Source organism: Suncus etruscus, chromosome 1 (genome assembly GCF_024139225.1).
Source record: "Suncus etruscus isolate mSunEtr1 chromosome 1, mSunEtr1.pri.cur, whole genome shotgun sequence".
In the NCBI taxonomy this organism is placed as follows: domain Eukaryota; kingdom Metazoa; phylum Chordata; class Mammalia; order Eulipotyphla; family Soricidae; genus Suncus; species Suncus etruscus.
In genome coordinates, this window is record NC_064848.1 from 83,144,755 (window position 1) to 83,165,388 (window position 20,634).

General features: G+C 38.2%; 1 protein-coding gene across 3 annotated transcripts in view; it reads left to right on the top strand.

Annotated features, from left to right (window-relative positions):
* The window catches only part of MUSK (muscle associated receptor tyrosine kinase), a 99,291-nt gene that overhangs the window by 68,015 nt on the left and 10,642 nt on the right, over positions 1-20,634 (top strand). For 2 of the 3 annotated variants that reach the window (XM_049784580.1, XM_049784584.1), the window contains 2 exons: positions 5,036-5,195; positions 14,537-14,543. In XM_049784580.1, coding sequence (XP_049640537.1) covers positions 5,036-5,195; positions 14,537-14,543 — 167 coding nt within the window. Of the gene's footprint in view, positions 1-5,035; positions 5,196-14,536; positions 14,544-20,132; positions 20,397-20,634 lie in introns of all 3 variants that reach the window. The other variant, XM_049784575.1, reaches the window with a different exon arrangement.

Genomic DNA, 20,634 nt, shown 5'->3' on the forward strand with positions numbered 1-20,634 from the left:
TGTTTCTGAATTAAAGATCCTGGAATCTGCATATCCTACATTGAATTCAATGGAGGATGCATGGAGCATCCTCTTGTTTCACCTCACAATTAAAGGTAATGCAGGAAGCCCTGCCCTGTAAGCAGGTCGTTGTTATTGTTAAGTCTTCTCATTGTAAAGGGAAGTCTCTTGAGCAGGTTGATGTCTGAGCAGTGGTAGGGCTTTCCGTGGTAGAGGATTGCTTCCAGGTGATGTTATAGACAAACCTGGATGTTTCGTGGATGGCTTCCCTGGTTCAGGGGTGAATGGAAAATGCCCTTTCTTCTGAGGCCCGTGCCAGGTCATTATGTCAATGTTCAGGGTGTAAGGTCCCTTTGCACTACAAGATTTGTGTGTTCCGATCTCCATTAGATAGGAACTTATTTGTATGTATAGTATTTCCCTTTTTAATATGCCTATGCAAAAAAGGAGCAATGCCAAGTGGCATTATTGGCGCATATGGGGGCCCTAAGAACAAGTCCAACATCCCCATGACATGGTTCAATCATAACCATTAAACTGGGGGACTCTTTCACCAAAATTCTTTCTTGAACAGCTCATAAAGAGAAAATAAAATGTGGTTAGAATCACCACTGTATAAGGGAACATTTATTAAGAATTATAGCTGTCAGAGAAAAATTACAAAATATTCGAAAGAAATACGTGTTCATTTGATGTCTTTTGAAACAGTTTGGGGTTGTTACACACAATGCACAGTTTTGGTCTGTGATTAGGATTGTGCAGTACTGAAGTTAAAAAGAGTAATGTGGGTTAGTGATGTTTGGGAGGGGTGAGAGAGTTAAGGAGTAAAGTGAGTTTTGTAGGAGTGTGGGAAAGGTCAGAATACAAAATGGACATTCTGAATATGCATAACTTAACATAAGGATAAGGGATACTCTTAATACATGCAGTGTGCGCGGGGGCAAGAGCCCCTGCGTGGTTTTCCATACGTAGACTGGTCAGAAATTGCCAGTGACAAACAGTGCAACCGAGCAAAACTCAGCACACACCAAGTTAGGACCCACCATTTCTGGCCTCCTGGGTTGCCACCCCAGAAGGCCTGGAGTCCAGGGGCAGAAGAGGGGAAGGCTTGGGGCCTATTAAGGCTCCCAGCACACCCAAGATAGGGAGAAGGCCTTCCACATGGGGTCTCCCCAAACCCCATGCCAGCTAGAGCTTAGCCTTCAGCTCAAGAGAGGATGGATAGAGATCGGGAAGCTGGGATCTGCCCCAGCCCTACACCCTGTGCCCTTCCCACCCTAGAGCTGGGGGAAGGGAGGAAGGCTTGGGACCCCATCCAGGAGGGACCTCCTGACACCCACCTTGTCTGGCCGCCTGGGCTGCCACCCCAGAAGGCCTGGAGGCCGGGGGCAGAAGAGGGGAAGGCTGGGGGCCTATCAAGGCTCCCAGCACACCCAAGGTAGGGAGAAGGCCTTCCACATGGGGTCTCCCCAAACCCCATGCCAGCTAGATCTAGACTTCAGCTCAAGAGAGGATGGATAGAGAGCGGGAAGCTGGGATCTGCCCCTGCCCTACACCCTGTGCCCTTCTCTCCCTTGAGCTGGGGGAAGGGGGGAAGGCTTGGGACCCCATCCAGGAGGGACCTCCTGACACCCACCTTGTTCGGCCGCCTGGGCTGCCACATCCCAGAAGGCCTGAAGTCCAGGAGCAGTAGAGGGGAAGGTTGGGGACCTATCAAGGCTCCCAGCACACCTAAGTTAGGGAGAAGGCCTTCCACATGGGGTCTCCCCAAACCCCATGCCAGCTAGAGCTCCATATTTTCTTAATTCTTATTAGTGTTCTCTTCTATACTTTCTTTGAGTTCTTTGAACATCTTCCATATTGCAACTCTAAACTCCTTTTCTGAGAGACTGACTAGTTGGTTGGTCATGTTCAAGTCATCAGAGTTGCCATCATCATTCTCTATGTCTGGCGCTGGCCTGCATTGTTTCCCCATTGTCACACTTGTATTGTGGGTTTTTCTACGTGTTGTGGTTGTATTCATTGGCTAAATGATGTGTACAGCTGGGAAGCGGAGCGGCCGTGCTCCTCTGGCTCCACCCTTTCTGGGCTTGTACACTCACCTCCAGGGAAGACGAGCCATCCTCAGATGAGCCACATACAGGATGAAATCAGGCCGAAAATGGAGCACAGCACATAAGACAGGCAGATAGGGGTGCTGGCATCTGAGTTCCAGCAGAGTTCAGCGGCTTCCCATTTCTGGGCTTGTAAACTCACCTCCAAGGAAGGCTCCAGGGAAGGCAAGCCATCCTCAGATGAGCCACACACAGGATGAAATCAGGCTGAAAATGGAGCACAGCACAGAAGACAGGCAGATAGGGGTGCTGGCATCTGGGTTCCAGCAGAGTTCAGCGGCTTCCCCTTTCTGGGCTTGTAAACTCACCTCCAGGGAAGGCTCCAGGGAAGGCTAGCCATCCTCAGATAAGCCACACACAGGATGAAATTAGGCTGAAAATGGAGCACAGCACATAAGACAGGCATATAGGGGTGCTGGCATCTGAGTTCCAGCAGAGTTCATCCTCTAGCACAGTTCTTAGTGTGATTTTTTTCTTCTTGTTTCAATGGCGTTCTTTCCTTAGAAAGAGTGCTCAGGCGCATAACGAAGCAGAGCTGCCATGCTCTGCTGGAGCCTTTATTCGGCCCACTCCCAAGAGGTTCAGGCGACAGGACAGGAGACAGACACACACAGGCAGCACTCACAATTTCTCACGGTCAGGCTCCACTGGGCAGGCGTAGTTTCATAGATTTTTCCCAGCCTGACGTCACAAACGGGACCTGACTTTTGCAAAGTACTGCTTATAGCTGGTTTTCATGTTATGAAGCAGTTCCTTGGTGTGCCCGCCCTTGAATGAGCCTCTGGGAGAGCGAGTTTTCTGGAGCCTCTTTTCGGCCCATTCCCAAGAGGTTCAAGCGACAGGACAGGAGACAGACTCACACAGGCAGCACTCACAATTTCTCACGGTTGGGCCCCACTGGGCAGGTGTCAAGATATAACTCTTAATGTATTAGAGATATAACATTAGCGCATTAGCTATATTAGTGTATTAGTGATACTATTTTGCCACTTTTAAGGGTTTTTCAGGTAAGTATTAAGACGCGCCTTTGAAGACCTTTTTGACTCTATTCCTTTTTATGAGGCCAGTATTTCAAAGATGATATAAAACACAGTGGAGTTGCATTATTTTAGTATGCCTGTGTTATCTTGGATATGTTACATTTTTGCTGTTATTGGAATAATTACATTTTGTTGTTGTTGCTGTTGTTGTTAGGGCTACCAGCAGTAGATTCAATAGACTCCTCAGTGCTTGAAGGCAGAGGGTACCACTCAGTGCCAATGATTGAACTCTGGACCTTAAAAGGTCAATGCTTTGCCATATGAGTCATATTCCCCAGTCCAAGAAAAATATAGTAATATTGTATATTAAATATAATTACTCAAGTAATTGGCTAATTTTGACTATATATGCCTTGGTAAAAGCCACAGTAATAATCTGAAATTTGAAATAATCTGGAATTCCTTTAATCTTTTAAATTCAAGGAGAAATAAGGTTACAATTGTTGTTTTTATGTTAGAACATCAAAAATACTAAACTGTTGGTGAGGATTAATCCATGAAGAAAGAAAAACAAATTCAAGCTATGACTAACAAGACCTGCTGTGCATGAGTCACAAACAGAATCAAGCAAGGCCTCTAGAAATAAGAGGAAAGCACTGAGAAATCACATTGGAGTCATGCAATGAGCCTCCTGACTTGCTGGTTTCTTGGATGAACTATTTCAACATCTGGATGAAGTCTAGAAGAGAGATCAAACGGTTCAAAGCTCACTTCTCTTTCCTATCAAGAATGTTTTCAATGATCTTGGAGAGGTGTTTAGAAGTAATTTAGGTGTGAACATGAAAACAGTATGAGTTCAGCTGGCATTTACAGGATTATACGTTTCGAAACTGTCTCCAAGGATTGCAGAAACCTGCTTCCTGATGGAGGGAACTAATTTTGTAAAGTAGGACAAAAACTATTCTACAGATAAACTTATGTTAACTGGAAAATGATTATATTTATAAATAACATATAAGATATGGTGACTAAGGATGGAGGCTGCAGATCTTCAGTGTTTTTATTTCCTTCTCTTGCTCTAATTTGTACTTAAAGTCAGTGAGAGTCCAAAATGTGTTTCAAATCATCCAGCCCTTCTGCTCTAATTTGAAAATATAAATTCATAAAAATGTGCAATAAATCACAACTGAGTATATGTGTTTTCAAGATACTTCTCTTTTGACCATGTCAATTTCCCATAGGCTGCTGAATATCGGTGGAAATTTTCACAATATTTCATTTGTCTTGGGAAGCTTCCTCAGTTAAAATCGATGCTCACAAAAGTCAGTTTTGACCAGAAGGATGGAAATTAGTATGCTATATAGAGAATAAAAAGACAAAAAAGCTAGTAAGCAGAATATTAATGTCTCATTGCTACAGAGTACAGTAAAATAAATAGACTATATATGTCTCACACTATAGGAGGCTTGTACCAGCTTGTTTAAGGTCATAATGTTTAATAACCTTACATGTCTTGTTTTTCTAAAATATATCATAAATTTATTCAACATTCTCAAGGGAAGGGCTACAAAGCCCTATGACACAGTCACACATATAGAGAAGGAAATATTTTGTGCTATTTTGGGGGGATTGTTTTTATTTTCGATTTGGAGGCCAAACCCAGCTATATACATGGTTTACTCCTGGCTCTGTGCTCAGTGATTGTTCCTGACAATGCTAAGGGTACCAAATAAAGAGCTAGGAATTAAACCTATGATATATAAATAAGCAAACACCTTACTCACTGAACAATCTCTCTGGTCCCATGCTTTGGGCTACTTTTGTGATCTACCAGATGCCTCTTGATTATCATCCTAATCCTTTTACTTTCAGGTATACCTATGCAGCATAATTGGAAATACTTGACCTAATTATATTTTTGGTTTTCCTTTCCTCCAATAGGTTTCTTCTGGGTCTATTCAAGAAAGTGTTAAAGACAGAGTGATTGATTCAAGATTGCAATTATTTATCACCAAACCAGGATTATACACATGTATAGCTACAAATAATCATGGAGAAAAATTTACTACAGCAAAGGCAGCAGCCACCATCAGTATAGCAGGTAAGTTGTATTTTGATTTTTTTTTTTAGGAGAGGGAAGAGTTGCACTAATCATATCTTGCTTTTTTTTTTTTTTTTTTTGGTTTTTGGGCCACACTCAGTGACGCTTGGGGGTTATTCCTGGCTACGTGCTCAGAAACTGTTCCTGGTTTGGGAGACATATTAGATTCCAGGGATCAAACCCAGATCTGTCCAGGGTCAGTCGTGTACAAGGCAAACACCCTACCACTGCGCTATCACTCCGTCCCCTATATCTTGCTTTTGAAAAGATAATTATCTTTTATTCCAGGCCTCTTAGGCTAATTCTTTCTTTAATCCAGAGGTTAACCTGGATTTTGCCCGATTTATTGCCTAAAAGAAAGAAAATCCTCAAGTATCTGCCCAAGTGAATAACAATTTCAAGGACTCCATTTTTCTTGATCTCTTCTTTAATTTTCCTCGCCTTTATTTTTTCCTTCTCTTTCCTCTTTTTCATTTTCTTTTTCTCATCCTTCTTTTTCTTTTATTTATTCTCTTCTGCTTCCCTCTTTCCTTCTTTCTCTCACTTTCTTTGAATGAGTTCAAAACTTCTAAAACTCCCCCCCAAAAAAATTTCTAAAACTCCCAAAGAAAACATGGGCAGAACTTTAAAATATATGTGTGTCAATCATTACCTGTCTGTTTCTTATGTGTATTTTAGGGTTTTTTTTACTTGTTCAATTTGCATTTATTAAACATCTTTTTTAAATTTTTATTTATTTTATAATATCTTTATTTAAGCACCATGATTACAAACATGTTTGTATATGAGTTTCAGTTATAAAAAAAGAACACTCTCCTTCACAAGTGTAACTTTCTCACCACCAATGCCCCCCATCTCCCTCTTCTTATGTGTATTTTTAATTTGTGAATCTGTGATTCACTTTGTGGTTTTTTCCTTTTCTGTTCACATAAGTAACTGTAGGATTTGAAATGTTTTCAAAAAAAAGGGCTGAGACATAGATTTCTAGGATATTTGTGTTGATTTATAAAGGTTTATTTTAATTTTTATTATTTTATTTATTTTTTTGGTTTTTGGGTCACACCCGGCGGTGTTCAGGGTTACTCCTGGCTGTCTGCTCAGAAATAGCTCCTGGCAGGCACGGGGGACCATATGGGACACCGGGATTCGAACCAATCACCTTTGGTCCTGGATCAACTGCTTGCAAGGCAAACGCCGCTGTGCTATCTCTCCGGGCCCAAGGTTTATTTTTAAGATGTGAACATCCTGGTGGCTTCTGAAAACATTTGTGGGATTCCTGGAGATAGAAATCAACACTGTATCAGGAAATGCCAGACACGTTACATTCATGGTGTGCCCTTTGCCTAATAGTCAGCAGGGATATGTTTGGCCTCGCTTGTAAGGACAAAAACTGGTAGAACTTGTGCCAATGGCCAGTTCTCCAGAACCTGTTGTTTTGGGGATACTTCTTTGATCTCTCTCAATTGAAAATGTTACAGTAAAGCTTGTGATTTTATTATAAGGTTAATGAGATCACAGAGTAATGTAGATGGAGCTTTGAACAAAGTTGGTCTTCTAAGGGAATGACCATGATGAAATAGGTTTCAAAACTAAGGATTTCTTCTTGGAATCTTCTCCATAAATATATCTGCTTATAGTATCTTGAAACATATTATCAGTTATGTCTCTAGAATTTTTACTGTTGGAAAATTAAAGACTGGCAAAAATTAAAAAGTAAATTCAATTTGATATAATAAACAATAATAAAATTATTATTATTGACATAGACTTTGTTATTTATAAGATACTTCTACATAATTTATTAAGTATCTCATGTAATTACTCTTACATGATATATTAAATACAATGTATATAAGGCAGTATGCTAAAGGATAAAATTAATTAATAAATTATATAATGAACTATGAAATGCCTACTTTATTTTATGGCATAGGGTACATTCTCTTTCAGAGCATAGATAAAGCTCAATAGGAAAAACAGAGAAGGCAGTTTAAAGGAATCCTTAGGGAAAAGTCACCATTTGAGTGAGATAGCACAGCGGATAGGAGCATTTGTCTTGTAAGCCTACCAAGTTCAACCCCCAGCATCCCATATAGTCCCCACAGTACTACCAAGTACTGCCAGGTGTGGCCCAAAAACCAAACAATAAAAAAGATGTACCATTTAAACAGGTGATATAAATATGAGATTTTGAAGTGTATTCAGAAAACAGCAAAAACATCAGCAAGAATAGAGCATAGTAGTACCTAGAAATGTAAAGCGAGGGGAAAGGATCGGAAATGTGAAGTGTATTCAGAAAATAGCAAAAATATCAGCAGGAGTAGAATATAGTAGTAGCTAGAAATGGACAGCAGGGGGAAATGGCTGGAAATGTGATCTGGTTATGGAGACCTCAGGATAGGTTCTGTGTATAAATGGGAAATCATATAACTATATCGGAGGAAGCATGTAATATGGGTAGATATATCCTTTATCAAACGAATAGATGTTGGATGTCAAAGGATTAGGAAGTATGGGAAGTAAAGGTTTATTTCAAAAGTCTAAAAAACAATGAAGGTCTGAACAACAAAATATTCAATTAGTATAAAGGGAAGACACGTGACTTTTGGGACCTAATAGACTAGAAATGATGCTTTTAAATTGTTTCAATGTGACAGCATGATAAAAAAAATCTCATATATTTGAGAAGAGTCTAGGATAGAGAAGACAAGAATACAGAACATGAGAAGTTTCAGGAGGTACTAATTACAATGTCCATGCAGTTATCTTGAAATCATTCTTGTTTACCTCTGGTAAAGCTGAACTTGTGCTTTCATCTCTTGATTTGTGTGAGAGGCAGAGGATGCCCCTGAGTGTACTGGACCCTTCAAATTATTTATATAGCAGCACTTACTTCTTAGTCAATTTCTTTTCAAACCCATCTCTAGAGTCAACTCTGTAGTCTTTTAGTTAAGTCTCTTACAGTTTAGTCACTATTTCTACCTACCAAGAAAATCTTGCTGATTTCCAACAGTTTCTAATTCTTATTCATCATGGGGCCTGAAGCAATTTTTAAATTATTTTCAAGTTATACAATATCCAAAAGACATTTCTAAGTCAGTTCTGATGTTTACTCAACCATGTCATGCTACCATTTTTATACTAATATGATTTCTAAGTAAGGGAAAGAATTATTTTGGGCTTTCTCTTTCTAGGGAATCATAAGAAGTAGAAAAAAAACCTCTCTATTTTTTGACTTCTTCCTTAATGTATCAATAAACCATTCTTATAGGATTTTAGTACAGAGAAAGACATCTATAGAAACATATATTTGAGTTTTTAATTCTACGACTTCCACGAATTATACATTTTAAGTACAAGGATAGTATGAGGCAGCAGCATTGATCAATGAAAAGTAAAACTTAATGAAATGGTTTTATTTATACTTTCACAATAGCATATATCTCACACGGATATCATGATTTTAAAAGAAATCGAAATAACTATTATGTGTGACTATCACTGTTCTGTATATAGCAACATCACTCCTTCATTCCTAATCTAGTCCAAATGAGAACCTAACACAATTCCATTAGTAAGTAGAATATATGAGGCAACTATACTCATACTCTAATAATGGTAACTTTTGGTGTAGGATAAACTTAAAGGCATATGCAATACACAGAAATGCACTGTCCCAAGATGCATGGAGAAGCACTTAGTGATCTCAGTTGAGAACATATGAAAGATAAGACAGGGTTAATTACAGAGAGAAAATAGCAATAGAATCTGCTTGAGGAAGGTCGGAAAATTGCACACATCAGTATTACAGAATTCAAAAAGGCTTGAAATCTATAACAATTCAGTTAAATGTGTCAAAAAAGCAATGATTTCAGAACTGGTAATGGTAACATAAACTAAAACTGTAAAACTGATAACATAACTTTACATAACAGTGGCTGGCAACATATGTTTAGCAAATGTTAGATATTATATTTGAAGTAATAAAAGTGAATCCTTTACACATTGAGAAAAAAGAAGTTATTAAAATAAAAAGATACTTCCTCAAGGAGCTAGTTCATAAAAAAATAACTATAAGACCATTTATCCCCAATCTTTTTTTCCTGTTGATTCTCACTGACATGAGAAGATTTAAAGCTCTCTTACTTTTTTTTAAAAAGTTTTCCAAGCAGCTCTAACAAAATTAGCTCATGAATACAATGGAATAAGGGCTCTGAATTTCAAGGGTCATTTGCCTCTGCTTCACTCTATCTTGCTCTTTTCAGTTAAATCTCCTAGATTCTATGAAGATTCTATCTGCCATACTTACCAGAAATGAGTTCCCTAATATGGTCTAAAATATCTGGGCTGGGCCGGAGAGATAGCATGGAGGTTAGGCATTTGCCTTTCATGCAGAAGGTCATTGATTCGAATCCCAATCCCGGCATCCCATATGGTCCCCTGTGCCTGCCAGGAGCAATTTCTGAGCGTGGAGCCAGGAGTAAGCCCTGAGCACTGCCTGTGTGACCCATAAAATACTAATAAAATAAAATATCTGGGCCAATACTAGAATATTTCTGGAGGGAGGTTAGGACTCTTTTTTTGGTATAAAAGGAATTTTTGGAGTGATCTTAATTGAGAATCATTTCAAATCATATAATTTTTATGATCCCCAGATATCTGAGAGTTTGGATATAAAAACTTTTTCTCTATTCCTGCTTACAAGCATACCCCCCTTTTTTTTTGTTTTGTTTTGGGGTCACACCCAGCAGCGCTCAGCGGTTACTCCTGGCTCTATGCTCAGAAAATCGCTTCTGGCAGGCACGGGGGACCACATGGAATGCCGGAACTCGAACCACCGTCCTTCTGCATGAAAGGCAACCGCCTTACCTCCATGCTATCTCTCTGGCACCTGTCCCTTTTGACTTCTAATGGGTTCACAAGACTTATCAATCAGGCATGATGTCTTCTGTGGTCATTTTGGCAGCATTTGCTTATCCCAAAAGCCCCTTTTCCACATTTGGGTCATCCTTCTCCTCTCTAACATTCTTCATGCTTCATCTTGAAGCTTTTGTTCTATCTATTTGTTTACTCATCCCAGCAGGAAAACTGGAAATGGAAAAATCTGGCCCAGTGCTTAGGATTAGGTCTAATGATACTTTAGTGTTTTAAGGGTAACCAAAAAATAAAATTCTGCCTCAAAACTTTTAGATGTGTATGTTCATGTTTTTATACATTGTTTGAGAAATGTAGTATAGATCTTTCCGATTCACTTGCATTTGATGTTAGTAATCAAAATCAACTAGAAAAAAATTTGGAATATTTCTGTATGAACTAGAAAGTTGTATTTCCCTTCCAGTCACAACCCTAAAAGATTGAAGTTGTAATTTAAGCTCACTAGGATGCCAGTTTTTTGGCCAGATGCCTTTTCTTTGTCACTAGAACCCTTGGCCTTATGGCAGACACACAAGAAAGTTCACCATTCCTTAATAGTTCCAGTACTGGTAAAGATCAAAGTAGAACAAGGATTGATTCAACTACACATTTACAGAATGAATGTTATTATCTTTCAAAAGATTCTGCAAAACTGAAAGAAGAAAACTCTTTAAATATCATTTTACAAGGTCAGCATTACCCTGATACCAAAGCCAGATGAGAACATTTTAAGAAGACCACAGTCCCACTTTGCTGATATTTGCAAGATGCAACTGAGATGTAAAAATTTTCAATAAAATATTAGTAAACTGAATCTAACAGTTTATTAAAAGAATCATATACCAGAATCAAATGGGATTTAGTTCTAGCACGCAAGGATGGACCAACAAATGCAAATTAATTACTGTGAAATACATTAATAGATTGGAAACAAGTCATTTTGATGGCTGTAGAAAAAATTTTGACAAAACTAAAGCTAAAATGCTCAGAAAATTGTCTAAGAACTACATAATATAGTATAATAAATACTATCTATGACAAAACTATGATTTTCAGTATATTCAATGATGAAAGGCTTAAGTTTTCCCACTAATAGCAGAGAAAATGCAGGATTTTTACTACTATCATTTCCTAATACTAGAAGTGAATAGGTAAGAAAAAGCTATACAGTCATAGAAACAGAAAAAAAAGAGTAAGATTGTCTCTGTTCATAGATATCATTATATATATATATGTATATATAGAATACTTAAGACTACATACAATACTTAACCTGGCAGGGGAGATACAATGATCATGAAAGTGGTTTTCTCGGGGGCCGGGCGGTGGCGCTGGAGGTAAGGTGCCTGCCTTGCCTGCGCTAGCCTAGGACGGACCGCGGTTCGATCCCCCGGCGTCCCATATGGTCCCCCAAGAAGCCAGGAGCAACTTCTGAGCGCATAGCCAGGAGTAACCCCCTGAGCATCACAGGGTGTGGCCCAAACACCAAAAAAAAAAAAAAAAAGAAAGTGGTTTTCTCAGGCTGAGGCTTATCCATTGCACACCAGATGAGCTGACTCCTGCAATTTCCCCAAATGTGGGAAACTCATCTGCATAATTTGTGGTAGTGGGGGCCCTGTGCACTTTTGATGAGAATATAAATTGTTTCAGTCACTATATAAATCTTTATGATGATTCTTACAATATATAATAATAAAACTACTATATTACTGAGAATTCCATTTCCAGGTAAATACCCAAAGGAAATAAAAACATGATATCAAAGAGTTCTGCCATTTTTGTTCATTGCAGCATAGTGTACAAAATAACAGATAAGCAGATAACTTGTGTTCTTCATTGGATAAATGGATAAAGGTGCTGCATACTTATGCACTTTGGTGATATTTTCAACCATGAGAATAGAAATCCTGACATTTATAAAAATGTGAAAACTGAGGGTATTGTGCTAAGACAAAGAAAAATCCATATATCAGTTGCATGTGGTAAATCAGGTAAAATACCATATGATATTACTTATGTGTGGATTCTTTATGCCAAACACATACAAACAAGGTAGTGTTGTTGTTGATAACTAAACTTAAAAATCAAATGAGTATGTACATCATTATCAAAAATCGATGAGCGATAAGAAAATGTTGTGCTAGCTAGTATTAGACTTTTCCCTTCTAATGAACCACATTTTATTTTATGTATTTTAAGACATTACTGCTTTATACTATTACAGGAAAAAATTGAATTTCAGGGGCTGGAGTGCTGATGCAAGCAGTAAGGATTCTGCCTTGCCTGTATTAGCCTAGGAGAGACCGTGGTTCAATCCCCCAGCATCCCATATGGTCCCCCAAGACAAGAGCGATTTCTGAGCACATAGCCAGAAGTAATCCCTGAGTGTTACCGGTGTGGCCCAAAAACCAAAAAAAAATTTGAATTTCAATTATATTTAATAGCCATATGAAACTACCCCTAATTCTGTGCTCCTAATGTCCTCCCCTATTATGAGATATGGCCATGTAGCCAGGGAATGGAATTCCTTTAAGTACTAAGTGTTTCAGGCAAGAGAGATGGTGGATTTAAAAATAGTATGGTGGGGCTGACGAGGTAAGGTGCCTGTCTTGCAAGCGACCGCGGTTCGATCCCCCGGCGTCTTATATGGTCCCCCCAAGCCAGGGGCAATTTCTGAGCCTTAGCCAGGAGTAACCCCTAAGCATCAAACGGGTATGGCCCGAAAAAACAAAAACAAAAAAATAGTATAGTAATTATACCCAGAGACAATAGAGATGAGGACCAAGAGGATCAGTCCATGGTAGGAAGCTTACCACAAAGAGGAGAGGAGTGCAGCTAGGACAGAGAAGGGACCACTATCACAATGATAGTTGGAAATGCTCACTCTGGACAAAAACTGAGTGCTGAAAGGAGATTTAGTGATATTCATAACCCCCCTTAAGTAACAATATTACAAACCACAGTAACTAAAAGGGAAATGAGAGAGGGAGAGAGGGGTGGGGGTGGGGGAATGTCAGCCACAGGAAGGCAGGGGAACAGGGGAGAAGGCAAAGAGAAGAGGGTAGGAGGGAAACTGGCAGGAAATGTGCACTGGTAACGGGATAGGTGTTGTACATTTTATGACTGGAGCTCAAACATGAAAAACTTTGTAACTGGGAATCTCACAGCGATTCAATTAAAGAATTTATTTATTAAAAAAAAAAAGAAAAAAGGGTGAGAGGGTGAGTGTGTTCTTATCAACCAAACTGACACCAGCCCCTGACATTCCAAGGTAGCTTTATCTGGTTTCAATTGGTTAAAGATGTTTTGTTTTTGTTTCTTATGAAAGAGAAAAAGAATAAAGGAGTAACACCCAGTAGCCGCACTAAATTGCTAACAGCTGTTCATGGGCAGTTAGACCCAAGAGGCAAGCATTCTTTTCACAATCAGACAGCTTTCTTATATTAGAATAACTGTATGTCTTAGAACTGAGCCAGATGTTTACTTACTTTTACAGATAGATTTTAAAGCTACTACAAATACTGATGACTGTAGGAATTTAAGAAAAAATATAGTTTTGAGTTAACTGCATTTGTTTGTAATTCCAGTGTTCTTTGCCTTCCCTGCTTGCCCTCCCCCATCTCTTACAAAGCAAATATGATGGAAGAAATTTCCATAAAAACATGTAGGACATTGGTGGCAGGAAATCCACACTGGTGAAGGTTGTTGTACATTGTATGACTGTAACTCAAACATGAACAACTTTATCTGTATAAAAAAATTGTGTAGTATGAACAACTTAAAATCATGATTGTTAAATAAAAAACTTAATAAAATAAAAACACATAGAGGGCTGGACCAAGAGTAAAATGGATAGGGTGTTTGACTTGCACCTGGTCAAACCAGGTTCAATCCCTGGCATTCCATATGCAAAATAATACATAGGATTTCTTGTTAAAAAAAAAAAAAACATTATTCAGAATTTCAAGATGGTTCCAGATGGTAATCAAAACATTAAACTAAATATGGGTTATCTCAGTGAACAGTCTTTGTGGCTACATAGGTCACCCAATATTGGAACCAGAGTTTATGGTAATAGCTCTTGCCTCCCTTCTAGACATTTCCTGCTTAATCTTCAGATCTTTCTTGATGCAGTCTTGGGAGGAAAGGACCAAGGGTAATGGAGTAAAATTTAGAGCTATTATGGTTTTCTGGGATGACCATGTTCATAGTTGACTCAGCTTGTAAAGAATTCAGTTCCAGGGAACACTCAACAGTTTCTTACTCTCCCCCATATGTACATTTATCTCCTAGCAGAAACAGAATATTTCAGAGACAATAATTAGAGGTTATCAAAATTTTCTTTTTCAAATTATTAGATGAAATGTACTAATGTTTGTTTCTTTTCTCTCTTATTTTCCTGTGGGAAATTCCTTTCCTGTTCATAGAATGGAGGTAAGATACTGTTATTAATGTTTTGTGTTTGATTTGCTAATTTTCTTTCCTAGTTGCACTGTGATATTACATGAACTTTAAAAATAGATAATCCTTTTAAAATTCTTATAGAATTATTATAAAGACAAAGCTATGTAATTCCCACTGAATATATACTAAGTTTCAAACACTGTACTAATATTATTTAAATTTATCCTTATTATATTGATACTTTGGAGGTGATATGGTATTGTTTTACTCCTAAAACTTGTAAATCTCTGGGCCGGAGAGATAGCATGGAGGTAGAGTGTTTGCCTTGCATGCAGAAGGACGTTGGTTCAAATTCTGGCATCCCATATGGTCCTCCGAGCCTGCTAGGAGCAATTTCTGAGCATAGAGCCAGGAGTAACACCTGAGAAGCTGCTAGGTGTGACTCCAAAACCAAAACAAACAAACAACAAAAACCTTGTAAACCTCTGTACTTGGTATACTTATTTTACTTCTATGAAAATAAATAAAATGCAGAAGAAAAATAAGCATTCTCAGGATATGCCTATGAAATGGATATTAATATTATTCCTACTGTATAGAAAAGAAACTGAGAGTTTCATTGGAGAGTTTTAGTGACTGATATTGCTTCTATTAGGCTTAGCCTTGAAAACAACCGATACTGATTCCCAAACTCTTTTAGCTTTAACCTGCAGATAACATCAACTTTAGAACATGTTGCAACTTAAAAAATTAAATATGGGGCTGGGGTGATAGCGCAGTGGTAGGGCGTTTGCCTTGCACGTGGCTGCAGGATGGAGCTAGCATCCCATATGGTCCCTGAGCCAGGAGCGATTTCTGAGTGCATAGCCAGGAGTAACCCCTAAGCATCACCGGATGTGGCCCAACACCCCCCCCCCAAAAAAAAAAAACTTCAAATGTTTAGGAACTGGAGAAAAAATCCAAAGTATAAAGCACTTGCACACTGCCAACTAGAGCTCATTCCTCGGTACAACACATGGCCCTCTACTCCCTGTTAGGAGTGATCTTAACATATAGCCAGAAATAAGCCCTAAATACAGTCAGGTGGGCTCAACAAAACAAAAACAATTTAAATATTTTATTGACTAAAACAATTTACTTTCATAAAAATCACCATGATGTATGATAACTTTTTATTGCTTCGCGAATGATTAGGTTGATATTAATAAGAATGAACACAAGAATCAAACTCAAAGAATTCAGATTTGTATATATTTCTTTCTTTCTTTTTTTATTTTTTATTTTTGAGTCACACCCAGCAGTGCTCAGGGGTTACTCCTGGTTCTACACTCAGAAATCATTCCTGGCAGGCTCGGGGGATCATATGGGATGCCGAGATTCGAACCACCATCCTTCTGCATACAAGGCAAATGCCTTACCTCCATGCTATCTCTCCGGCCCTCAGATTTGTATATATTTCATTAATCCAGATAGCACAACTGAGCACAAACAGGATCCCTAGTTGTTGAGTAAAATTCCAAGTTAATTAGTTAATTTAATAAGAAAATGTGGCTTACTATCAATCTCATCCAGATTCATGAGCCTCAATATATTGATTTACCTGATAATATTTGCTGAGACTTACTGGCCCATTAATCACTCTAACAAAGCAATGAGATTTTTTATTTATTTAATATTTTTATTTAATCATATGATTACAAACATGTTTATAGTTGGGTTTAAGTTATGATAAAAAGAACTCCCCCTTCACCAGTGAAACACTTTCACCACCAATGTCCCAATGACCCCCATCTCACTCCTCCCCCACCCCTGCCTGTATTCAAAACAGGCATCTATTTCTCTCACTCACTATCATTGTAATAATAGTTGTCAGTGTAGTAATTTCTCTAACTGCACTCACCACTCTGTGGTAAGCATCATATCATGGGCCAGTCCTTCCAACCTCATCTCTATTGTTTCTGTGTATTACAACAATGTCTTTTATTTTTCTTAAAACCCATAGATGAGTGAGACTCTTCTGTGTCTTAATCTTTAGGTAATGAGATTGTCTTAATCCAAGCAACCCACAGTTGATCTGGTACATCTCTAGATATACTTTGGGACAAATATTATGTGTTCAAAGGAGCAAGGATTTCCATGACCTGAAACTGCAAGATGACATTTTAAAATATTCTTTGAATGGAAATCATATATATTAAAATAGAAGAAAAATCAGTAATGAGAATATTCTATTTGACCAAGGAAAAAATGTCTCCTGAAAGTAGTTCAAAGGAGTACTTGGGATCAAATATTCATTGTTGCTTCTAAAAGAGAACACTTTAGAGAGAGGGAGGTCAGCCAAGTTTGTTTGGATAGTGTGGAGGCAAGAGCGGCTTAGCTCCATGTGCAGTATTAACTAGCATTTTTGGAGATGGTCTGGTAGAGCATTCCAAAATAACCACTCTGTGAACAAATCCCTATGACCCCTGCCCCACTGTTCAAAGGAACAACAGGACCAGCTGCTTCTGATGTTGCTCCATCTATAATGTCAAGGACTGAACACAGAGAAATTCAAATCCGGGTAGATGGGAAAGGATTTCCTCACTGGATAAAGACTGGTAGGAAGTAAAACCAAAAGTTCAACCAAAGTCTTCTTGAATCTATTCTGCTTTTTGCTTATGGTTTTTATTTTGTCTTATGTAGCTATTGCTAAAAAAAATTAATAGATTCAATACAACTAAGACATGCTGAGGTTATTCTACAGATGTTTCTGGAACTTTTAAGAGAAACAGCAAAAATCCTGAGAGACATCATTAATTGACTAATCACCCATCTTTCTAAAGCTGCTTTCATTCATTTTTTTCCTTTGGGTACTTTTTCTTTATTTCTGCTGTTTTCAAAAGAAATGTTTACTATTTGCCTAAAGTAAAATCACATGGATCTCTTAATTTTTAAGATACCATAGGAAAAATAAAGAACAAAATTGTCAATACATGGCAGTGAAAACTGTTGAAAACATTTCAGCTCAGTGACACTGTGAAAAATATTTAACTTTTTCATATATTGGCTTTGTTTACTGTTAAAAAAAAAAGAGTTGAAGAGTCCCATCTGTTCTTACACATTTTCCCATTTTTTAGGCCAAGATATCACACTAAGATGGGAAACCTCTCTATATAGCAGTTTGTTATAACACTGACTATTCTCTAATACTACTACTCAGTTCTCTCAAACCCTTCCTGATGTCATCATAAACCAGGTTTCCCAAGGCCTGAGTCACTAGCTTTTCTCTGTGGATTTCCCCCTCCCTGCCTTAATTAACTCAACTTTTTTGTTTGGTTGTTTTATTTTGCTTTTGTATTGATGGATGTTTTTGAGTGAGAGTTTAGGCTACACCTAGTGGTGCTCTGGATTTACTCCTGACTCAATGCTCAAGGATCACTTCTGGTGGGCTCACAAAGACCATATCAGGTACTGGGAATTGAACCTGGATAGATCACATGCAACGTTAGCATGCTATACTCTGTATTATTACTCCTATCTACTGCCCCTCCTTTTTTTTTGGGCCACACTCGTTTGATGTTCAGGGGTTACTCCTGGCTAAGCACTCAGAAATTGCCCCTGGCTTGGGGGGACCATATGGGACACCGTGGTCCTTCCTTGGCTAGCGCTTGCAAGGCAGACACCTTACCTCTAGCGCCACCTCTCCGGCCCCATGGCCCATGTTTTAATAGAAACTTTGTTTTCTTACTCAAGAACTTTATTTAAAGTTCATTCCCCAATGTACTTTAAGTGAAACAGTAAAATATATTCTGGCAAGGTAGTAAAAGACTACTGTAAGAGGTCTAAGAAATAGTAAAATACGTAGGGTGCTTGTCTTACATATGGCTGACACAGGTTCATTCCCCAGTACTGGCTAGGATCCACTGAGCCCTGCCAGGAGTGATCTTTGAGCAGAGCTAAAGGTAACCTTTGAGCCCCACCAAAAACTACTGTGAAAGAATTCTGTGGTATAAAACATTTTTAAATTATTTCACTTTTTGAAATATCACCGTTTGATCTGAATGCATCATATATCATTCATAGATATGCTTTAAGGACACTCTAATAATAAACTAAACTATCTTTTTTCAAATTAAAATAGAAACAATTTGGGCCAGAGCAGTGGTGCAAGTGGTAGGGCATTTGCCTTGCACGTGCTAATCTATGACAGACCACAGTTCAATCTTCCGGCATCCCATATGGTCCCCCAAGTCAGGAGCAATTTCTGAGCACATAGTCAGTAGTAACCCCTGAATGTCACCAGGTGTGGCCCAAAAACCAAAAAAAAAAGAAAAAAAGAAAAATTTTGTTTTGGAGCCACAACCAGTGAGGCTCAGGAGAGACTCCTGGTTCTACACTCAGTAATCACTTCTGTAGGGCTTGGGAACCATAGATGGGATGCCGAAGATTAAATCTGGGTGACCATGTGCAATGCAAGAACCCTATACACTATGTGATTGCTCCAGTCCCAAGATAGTGAGAAGACAAATAAGACTTTTATGTCATAACTAGATAGATCTGATTGAAGTTATAAGAACATATTAAAAACAAAATACAAAGTTGCTCAATAAGTGACAGTTCAGTTTGAGTCATTATAATTTCTGGCTTTTTTTACTAAAGAATTTAAGTTATACTTTCCGTTGTCTTCCTTTGATAATCTTTTCATTTTATTTTTGTTCTAGCAAATTCAAATTTACACTTTTCCAGATATTACTACCCAATAATCTGAGTTTGGAATAAATAATTGCATCTATACAGTTTATGATATTGGGATGCTTAGTGACTATATTACTTTCCTCAAGACAGTGCTGAAAAAAATAGCAGTGCCAGTAAAACTACTTAGCCTCTCTATGAGCTATAGCATAGGCTTTATTTTTTTTCCTTTTTACACATTCTAGGAAGAGGTGTAAGAGAAAAGGATCTTGAAGGTATCACAAAGATGCATAAGTACTGAAATAGTCAGGTACTTAGTTGTCATAATTCTCAGATAAAGTATATCTCTAAAGATACACTTTTTAGGGGCTGGAGAGATAGCTTGGAGGTAGAGCATTTGACTTGCATGCAGATGGACGGTGGTTCGAATCCCTGTATCCCATAGTTCCTCGAGTCTGCCAAGAGCGATTTCTGAGTGTAGAGCCAGGAGTAACCCCTGAGCATCACCAGGTGTGATCCAAAAACAAAAAAATAAAATAAAATAAAAAGATACAATTTTTAGCCATACTGCTTTGTTTATCATCATATTGAACTTTGAAAAGGCATTATTTGCTATGTCTGCTTAATTGTAGGAGTCATATAAAGTTTCTTAAATAATAACAATCACATTCTATTTATAACATAAATAATAAAATTACTCAGAACCATTTAGTTTTTTATAGTTTCTAAGACATCTCACATCAAAGATCACCCACTCATGCTCATAATAGCTCTAGGAGTAGCTGAAGGTGATTTAATTGCAGTTGTAAATAAAAAGTGTTTACCTGGAGGCTTTCAGATATGATTTCCTATTTATGTGATTCAGATATAGAAAACTAACACACACACACACTATACTGGATGCAATGAAATTGCATAACTGAAAATTTTATTCATTGCTCCTTTCAGAAAACCCCAGAAAGATAATAAAGGCTACTGTGCCCAGTACAGAGGGGAGGTGTGTAATGCAATTCTGGCAAAAGATGCTCTTGTTTTCTACAACAACTCCTATGGGGATCCAGAGGAGGCCCAGGAATTACTGATCCACACTGCCTGGAATGAACTGAAAGCAGTAAGTCCATTCTGCCGGCCAGCAGCAGAAGCTTTGCTGTGTCACCACATTTTCCAAGAATGCAGCCCTGGAGAAGTGCCTACTCCCACCCCAATATGCAGGTAAGATAAGAGATGGATAGATTGGAGGATAGATGAAAGAAAAATAGACAGATAAAAAGAGAAATCCCATTTGACTGCAAGTAGGAAGTTTTAAAGGGGGGAGTTGTCATGTGCAAAAAAAGCTGGCTTTAGAATATAGAACAGTATTCTTACCGTGGAAATAAATGCACTATAACACAAGTGCTCTGAGCTTCTAGAAAGCATCATTGAAAGCATTATATTCTAGAATCATTGGTTT